This window comes from Phycomyces blakesleeanus, assembly GCF_001638985.1.
Source record: "Phycomyces blakesleeanus NRRL 1555(-) unplaced genomic scaffold PHYBLscaffold_12, whole genome shotgun sequence".
Lineage (NCBI taxonomy): Eukaryota > Fungi > Mucoromycota > Mucoromycetes > Mucorales > Phycomycetaceae > Phycomyces > Phycomyces blakesleeanus.
The window spans coordinates 1,273,252-1,282,352 of NW_017265145.1; the positions used below are offsets into that span (position 1 = coordinate 1,273,252).

Sequence of the window (9,101 nt, forward strand, 5' to 3'; positions counted from 1 at the left end):
ATGGCCTACAAAATTACTTATACATCACAAGAGATTTTTTTTGTATAATCATATCCCAAAAGTGTTGTCGGTGTACTACCGAGTCTATGACTACCATATAGGGAAGTCCTATTTTTGATGAGGGTTGCTGGCTAAAAATAATTTGTATTTTGAAAATAGATTTTAGAAATATCAAAAATGATTCAAAATTGGATTTGTTTCAAATAATTTTTGGGTTGAAAAATAGGTTTTTATTATTTATTTTTTTGGTATATTTTAGGCTGTAAAAAAAAATAGAAAAAATCTAGGTTGGGCCACATAATCCCTATACAGTAGCACACCAGCCTACTAATACTACTGGAAATAGTAGTAGTATAGCTGCCTGTATCAATGACTGCAGATTACATGGCTGCTTTATAGTAAGCTACTATTCCTAACTAAACGCAAAAGATAAATACATTGTCATGGATGCCTTTGGAACCAATGATTCTGGATACTTGAATACTAAGAGACTTGAAAGCACGAGCGCCAAAAAACTCTAAGACAATATGACAAATAATTAGTAATCAGGCTTAGAGATGTTTGAGAAAATTTTATCTTTAAATCTGCTAGCTGATTTGTAATTATAGACAGGTAAATATCTAAAAGTAATAAAAAATAAAAGTCATTATTATGTTGCTTTGTAAGCAAAGTATATAGTTATTACCTTTTTACTCATTTAACCAGATGACAATAAAACTAATTTATAAATCAGATTAGTATGATTAATAAATACATTGTTATATGAAGCTACTCTGATAGTCAGCATACCTTTTCAGTAAGGGTATTTAGACATAACTTTACTACTATAAATGTTGCAAACGTGTTAGAGTATCTTAGAGATAGAAGCACTCTAAACAACAAATCTTTTGGAATGAATTTGTGGGAAAAAGAAGATAAAAGCACATCATTTTTATTTTATAGAAGCTACGAGAAAAAAATATGATTGGTGCGCTGACATTAAATATCAGTTTTTGTATCCTATAAATTCAAATAATTTATCTAAGTCATTTTGTACATTTGCTTACTTTTCTTATGCCAAAAAACAGAAGACATAAACGCACTATACTTAATAGTCCAATCTCTCAAAGGCCAGGCAAATACAATTTTAGCACAAATGATAGAGAGTTTAGTTGTCCAGACTGGAGAACCACTTATACTCGCTCATGGAATCTTCGTTGACATCTTAAGAATGTTCACCAGATCTCTAATGTAGACTTGGAGAACTCTTTGAATTACTTCGATGATAAAACAGCAACAGTAACAACAACAATAACAACAACAATACCAGCAGAAACAATGGCCGAGTTTCAAATATTTGAAACAGACAATGATGTTAATTCAGCAGATAAATACTCCAGCAATAGCAAAAAATACGATGACAAAAACAATATTATTGATGATTATTTCAATGATGATACTACCAACAATTATGTTCTTTCTGCTGTAAATGAGTATCTAGAATCTGCAGTAAATGGCAAAATGAACATAGACAACTTTGGAAACTTGGAAGGATTTATACTAAACACTGACACTAATAACCAATCTAACTCTGGATTTCATCCATTCCCTGATCTCCAATCTATGGTTCTATTTGAACTTATTGACAGTGATAATGATATGCTTTCTCAAAGAATGGTGAAGAAGATTCTTGCTGCTATGAACTTGATTATTAAGATATATGCTGAAACACCAACTGGAAAAGTATTTAAGTTATCTTGCTTAGATAACCTTATGAACTACCAAACTAGAAAAGGAAACAAGACCTCTGTGCTTCCCTCTCTACACCAAGAAATACAAGTACCTAACAATACTGAACATATATACCTCAACCTGCCATCTACCCACTTTGAATTTCTCATGTCAAATGCAAAAAAGTGTGATTTAATTGCTTCCTTACCCGATCATACTCCCGGACAAGCTATTTCTTTGCAACAAGGCGAAAAATGGAGAAACCATCCTTTATTTCAGCAGCCAATGTTTACTGTGAACAGTGTCAATATTTGGGCCGGAGATATCCTTTACTTGAAGGCTAACAATCCTATGCTACGCTTTTTGGTTGAGTCATTTCATACAGCAAACAGCCATATTTATGCAAGAGGTTATATGATTAGAATTATTTCAGACAAATGTCACGGTGTAGAAATCGCTGCTACTGATATTAATATAGAGCTTATTGACCATGTTAATAACAATCGTCTTGAAGAAGCATGCTATTTGAGCATATCACTGCAGTATACCGCAACATTATGTCCTGTTCATTACACTCTCCTTTTTACCCAACATCCTATGAAACAACAAATTCCTAATGCACCGGCCAATACATTTTACAAAGTTATGATAGTACCATTAATACTTTTTACTGATGATACTTCTGGAAACTTGTTAAAGCAATACAATCCTTATGAAAGTTGGTTAATGAAATGTGCTGGGTTGGCATTTAGAGATAGGCTCTCCATAGAAAACATTCAATTTATTGCTACAGTTCCTAAGAAAAACGGTGCAAAAGGTGTGTCTATCTTACCTGTAATGGTCTGTGATCTCAAGGCCCTTGAAAAGGGTGTAGTTATGTTCTGTGAAAAAGAAAATCAGTATGTTCTTGTCATTGCCCCTGTTCTCTGGATTGAAGCCGATACACCTTGCCATTCTGAACTTTGTAGATTATCTGGCTCAACGTCTTTGTATCCTTATAGAAAATGTTATGTATGCATTCACAGACTAAAGGATTCTCTTCCAGCCAAAGAATACTGTACCGAGCCCCATAAGAGAAGAACCCAGGAACATTATGTGCTTGCTAATTTCATGTTGGACAGAACAACCATCATACCCAATGCCCCAACAGACAGATGTAACTTGCCTGCCAAAGACTTAAGCTTCAAGGATCGCTCGACTGGATCTCTTTTGGAACTAGATGCTTTTAACCCATCAAGGGATATGCCTGTAGAGATTCTTCCCACTATTCTTCTTGGAATTGAAAAGTATATGGTTATCCATCTTATGAACAGTATTCTTAAAAGCAAAAAAGATGTAATTCAATGACTCAAAACATGTTTAGATGATTACAAATGCTCAACTAGATTATCGCGCAAATTCACAAGAAATATCAATCGCTCAGGATCCTATGTTGGTAGAGATTTTAAGGTGCTCTTGCAAATTCTCTCTGTTATCCTTGTCACTGATTTTTCGAATGAGCCCATACTAGACCGTATCAAACCTTGCTTTGTTGAACTTGGCTGCCTATGTTCCCTAGTATTTGTTCGAGAGGTAACCTCAGGTTTTGATGACTATCTTGTTGGAGTGGACCTATCTGTAAGACGTTTGCTTGGGCAATTACACGACTACAATACTTTTAAGAGAGCTGAAGTCAAAGAAAAGAACAAAACTGCAAAAATAAAGAAGAAGTACACTGCATTCTGCACGAAGCCTAAAATTCACAACTTGACCCACATGAAAGATGATATTCAATGATTCGGTACTGCTCTTCAATTTGAAACTGAAAAAGGTGAATAATTTAATAAGCATATTTGCGAACATCTCTTTCACACAAACCATAAGAATACCTCGCAAGATGTCTGTCTCAAATTTGCAAAACAGGCAGCATTACAGCATGTTATGGATGGTGGCTCTTGACTTAACGAAAATGGACAACATGAAAGACTAGGAAGTGGAATCGCAACCTTTCTTCAAGGAAACAATGAAAAAAAGTTCTGTTTTTTATTCTTTGGTGGTTCAAGAGACTTTACTGATAACAATGATACTAGTGATATAGATGAAGAACGTATCAAGAACAATTCTTTTGGTGCCTTTATTTTTAACAATGACTCTTTCTCCTGACCCCATATTGGATATGTTTCTGAATTAGTTGTTACTTTTCTTGAACTTGTTGCTCGCACTGAAGATGACAAGAAAAATAACTATGCAAAAGCTGTCTTGACAGACCACCGTACTGACCTTTCCCACTTGAAACTTGTTTGCAAACTTGATATGCACCTTTATCGCAATTCTTTTTACATCATAAACTTGAGTAAGTTTGGCTTCTACTGGTTTTTTAAAAACAACTTTTTATTATATGAGTAAATATCTACTACGTTCTTTCTATGCATGAATATGTTTCTACTATGCCTCTCTTTATAGAATATGCTTTTATTATGCTTTTTTTTATACAAATATGTTTTACTATGCTTTTCTTTTACTTGAAATTGTGATGAAGTCCTTTTTCTTTTCTCTTCAATTCCCGGCTTTCCTTAATAAAAATTTTGTTTTACTTGAACATTGTCTCTCTCACTTAAAAAGTTTTTTGTCTCACTCAAAAAAAATTTGAGTAGTACTAAACCTACATTTCTTCTTTATATGAGTGGAAAAATTTGAGTTTTAAAATATTACACAGAAAAATTTTATATAAGCCAATCAAATTAACTATGAGCAAGCAATTGCCATATTTACTACTAAAAATCTCTTGTGGTGTATTTTGAATCTGAACTTTAAGAAGTCTTTCCTACTAAAAAGAAATGACTGTGATTGCTTTTTAATGCAGTTTTTTTTTATTCTGTAAAGTATTTTTCTTATTTCTTTTTATTTCTTTTTTTTCCACAAGGTCTAAAATTATTAAAAATCTTTAAAAGAAACACACTTAATAACTATGAAGGCTAGTATTAATAAAATACGAATCAGCAAAGTTAATAAAAGAAAATAACTTGTGAAGAATTGACAGAAAGATATCTGCATCATGTATAGTTTGGTTGTCAAGATTGCATGCATGCTCATTAGAAATCTTGGTAAATTTAGAGAAGTGCAGAGAATCTGTCTTCTTGTTTTTCAAAAGTAGGAATCAGATATAATTGTTGTGAATGAGTATTGATTACTGCTGAATCTGAGAGTAAGACTGAAGGATAAAATAATATCCTCAGCTATTCCAGTCAAACGGATCTCCCTTTATGATATTATCTAATACACAGATCATCATACACATAATTGATTATTTATTATTATCACCATGACATGGGATATACAAATACATATACATTATATATATGGCATCATTATATTTCATCTACATATTTCTTTTATTATACAAATACTTAATTGAGAGACTACAACTACAACTATCTAATATTATGAAACATTACCCGAGTATCTGGGTCGGAATACTAAAATATTACCAATAGCATAAATGCTCTTCTTTACCAAAACTCTTGGACTGATCTGACTGGAGAAGTATCATATCAATTGGTCTTTCCGGATCTTTCCAGAAGAACAATACTCCTGGAAGATGACTCATCGTGATAAAGATTACTTAAGCACACACTGAATTACAAATTAGAAAAACATATAAATATCAGTAGATAGTTCCGTGTAGAAAGAGGATCGAATTTTATCATTCTTTTACTTTTCTTTTGAAATAAACAACCTACACAAGTTCTCACGAATTCTTTCGTCTATATTATATTTTGCTTTATTTTCTCCCCACAACAATAATAATGCTAGCACAAAGCAGGTTTATACTCTTTGTTGAAAAGAATCAATTAAGCAATATACATACCTTCATCAATATCATAGTATCTAGAGAATAGCTTTTTTTTAGATAAAAAAATGAGAAAAATATTATATAAAAATACATATATATATATTATTTAGTAACTTTATAGCTTAAACTGTTTCTAAATATCATAAAAAATAGTACTCCTTCTTTTCATACTTCTTTATATTCAACTTGTATTATTTTGATCAATAAAAACTATAAAATTTCAATATAAAACCATATATTTATTGAATCAATTATAAGAATAGAGATCCTTAAAAAAGGTATAGACTTGCCATATTTAGAATATTTAATTGAATTAGACACAAAAATAATCTGAAATTTTATAAATCATATTTGACATAATCTAAAATCTCATAAATAGTATCTGCCCAAAAGTAATGCTTATAGGTTAATGTCTGGCATATTATTGACCTAGAAGAAAGTTGCAGGTTTGGGATTTAAGCACTGTTATTTTTTATAGTGAATACTACAATCTTTCAAAAAAAGTCCTCATGACTTTAAAGTCTGCTTACTCATCTTTATCTGCAACCTCATTTCACACTTACATTAATCTATAACCTTATAAACATGACACCTGCAAATTCAAATCAAAATAAAGGCAAATGCCCCATAAGCTTAAGAGGTTTTCAAATACTAAGAAGTCCATCATGATTGGAATATATAAAGCTGGAATTACCATTCCAGAAATCTTCCGCTCCGAAGGCATACCTGTCAAATCTCTTCGCAGTATAATAAAAAAGTATAAGAAAACTGGCTTTGTCAAAGATAAGCCTCGTTCAGAAAGATCAAAGTGTCTTGATTCTAGAGGCAAGCATCATTTGGATAGACTTATAAGAAGTGATCAGCGCCAGTCTTTATTGAATATTGCAAGAGATGTTAGAAATTTCACTAGTCATTACATCTCTGAAAATACAGTCAGTAAATAACTGCATAATCTGGGCATATTCTCTTGTGCTGCAGCAAAGAAGTCTTGGCTAACTGAATAAGACATGGCCATTCGTTGCAAATGGGCAAAAGAAAGAATGGACTGGAAAGAAGAATGGAAGACAGTTATATGGAGTGATAAATCAAATTTTCCTCTTTTCAGAGTAAATGGAAAAGTTTGCTCATGGAGAAAGGCTGGCAAGAGGCTTCACACAGACTGTGTTCAACAAAAAGTATAAGGAAATGGAGGATCTGTAATGTTATGGGGCTGCATTACTGCTGAAGGAGTTGGACCACTTGCAGTTGTTAAGGGCACCATAAATGCAAAAGTTTATGTGAAGATTATGGAAACTGTCTTTAAGTCATACTACTATGTTCTATCAAACAATGGTACAAAGATATATATGTTTCAAGAAGATAATGTGCCATCCCATACTGCAAACATATCAAAGAAATGCAGAAAAGAGCTTGGTCTGGATGTTCTTGACTGGCCATCAAGAAGTCCAGATTTAAGTCCAATTGAAAATATCTGGAATATTTAGGATGACTGTGTTTGCGAAAGAGCTTGCCCACCTACAAATCTGAGGGAGTTTGAAGTAGCTTTGCAAGAAGAGTGGCAAAAAATAGATAGAAAAACATATGCAGATCTATGCCTCAAAATACATAACAGATTAGTAGTCATCAAAGAGAACAAAGGTGGGCATATCACATATTGAATAAATAATCATATTTATACCAGACAAAGGTCTTTCTCTAAGCTTCATTATAGTTATATTCTGGCGGCCTCTATTACATATGTAAAGAACAAAAGAAATATAAAGATAGACCTTTGCACTTCTATTCTCTCTGAAGTTTAAATTCATGATGACTTTTTTTGAAAGATTGTACAAATTATTATAAACTGATTACAAATTTCTAAAATTATAAACTTGTCAGAATTGATATTGTAGATAGAAATTCTTAAGTCAGATATCCAATCAGTTATTCCTTTTAACATATGCCCTCAATGTTATACCAATTGGTTCCCCTTTTTGTTAACCAAGACATATTATATTGCTTTCCATAAATGTAAAACCAATATGTCTTGGGTAAAATAATTAGATTACATAGTTTCACTTTTAAGAAGTCTATGAAGCATTTTGAGGATCGTGTCTTGTGGTGGGATTTGTTATGGAGATAATATAAAGTAAATTCAAATATTATATAAAGAATTCGTTTAGTATTGATGAATATTGTCTATATTTTTTATCTTATTCATATGAAAAAGACATAGTTCACCATAATATGTTATTATTGTTATTATTTGCAAAGACAGACCCACTTTTGAAATAAGTAGTAATCTCAATAGTGATTTTGAAAAATAATATAGTTATATCTCAAAATCACCATTAACACCACAACTCCTAACTTATAATATAGCTTTAGATATTTTATTATAGTATACATACCTCAATTGAGTAAAGAATAGACTCTACAACAAAAAATCAATTCCTTTTTGCTAATGAACCTAGCAAGTTAACAATCTCTAGAACTGTTATAGGTCAGGCACATATATACTACACACTTATAAAGTGTAAACCAACTATTACATAGCAGAGATATTAATTACAGAGATATTAATAGTAACAATATTATTTTGTTACTTTAATAAACAACACTCTTACAGTATCTACCTTTTCTAATAATAACATACTAACTTGAAATCTAACCTGAATACTTTACTTATAACATTGGTTTAGTTTCAATATATATATATCTTTCAGCACTTATGTATAAAATCACATCACATGACTTAGGCCGAGTTTGAAAAACATATTTTCAAGGAAACATGTAAAAATCATGTGACATATGTTGAGTTTTAATTATGTAAATTCCTGGTATTTTGGTATATAGTTAGATATAAATACTCTAAGATTTATATCAATAAAAAGTATTCAATTCTCTATATTCCTATCTGTTTCTATTTATTTACAATGTTCTAGTTGGTGATGATCTATTATCAAAACTTATACAAGTTAAAATAATAAAAAGATATACCTAGTCGAGACTTGACAAACTAATGAATAATCATTTTAATTCCTGCTTCTTTTGTAATAACAAGTCACTAGAACTTGTATCACAAAAATTAAGCACAACACAAGAATTCGGGCACAACACAAACAACCAACTTGTTGCTCCCGATCTGGGTTGGTCTTCCTTTTACTATAACAAAGTCAAAAGGTCAAACCCACTGGAGATCAAGGAGTATACATAAAATCAAAGAGAGGATAAAAGATACTTTTTATTGATATGAATTTAATTGTCTTATATAATTTTCTAGACTAATACTGTGCATTATCCGCAGTAGCTATTATATTATATTTATGTCAGAGTTGACATTGGTGAACAAAATTAGTAGTTATAAGCAACCAGTAAGAGTTGACTTTTTAGGATAAAAGATCTTGACTTTGCCGATTGAACACTTGTATATGTTTTAGATGTTTAAGATAGTGAATATACTTGTAGAAGATATTACTGGACAACAAGCATCTAAGATATATTATTGTAGCTATTCTTTTAGCCAGAAATCAAACATCATTTTGTATGAATAGCCAAGAAATATAATTAATAAAAAGTA

The 9,101-nt window shown here is 31.4% G+C and overlaps 3 protein-coding genes across 3 annotated transcripts; 2 read left to right on the plus strand and 1 right to left on the minus strand.

The window, feature by feature from the left end:
* Positions 1-3,486, plus strand: PHYBLDRAFT_169317 (hypothetical protein; the record flags this gene model as incomplete). Its single annotated transcript, XM_018436044.1, has 6 exons — positions 1-42; positions 260-262; positions 288-398; positions 609-612; positions 1,367-3,022; positions 3,074-3,486. The coding sequence occupies 6 exons, from the start codon at positions 1-3 to the stop codon at positions 3,484-3,486; spliced, it is 2,229 nt and encodes a 742-aa protein (XP_018291099.1).
* Positions 3,487-4,799: 1,313 nt separating this feature from the next.
* Positions 4,800-5,296, minus strand: PHYBLDRAFT_146372 (hypothetical protein; the record flags this gene model as incomplete). The annotated part of the gene is made up of 2 exons (XM_018431631.1): positions 4,800-4,900; positions 5,203-5,296. 2 exons carry the CDS (start codon positions 5,294-5,296, stop codon positions 4,800-4,802), a joined length of 195 nt encoding a protein of 64 aa, XP_018291100.1.
* A 911-nt stretch (positions 5,297-6,207) lies between these two features.
* PHYBLDRAFT_65009 (Homeodomain-like DNA binding domain-containing transcription factor) lies at positions 6,208-7,026 on the plus strand (the record flags this gene model as incomplete). Its single annotated transcript, XM_018441388.1, has 3 exons — positions 6,208-6,474; positions 6,648-6,717; positions 6,770-7,026. The coding sequence occupies 3 exons, from the start codon at positions 6,208-6,210 to the stop codon at positions 7,024-7,026; spliced, it is 594 nt and encodes a 197-aa protein (XP_018291101.1).
* Positions 7,027-9,101: the final 2,075 nt, after the last annotated feature.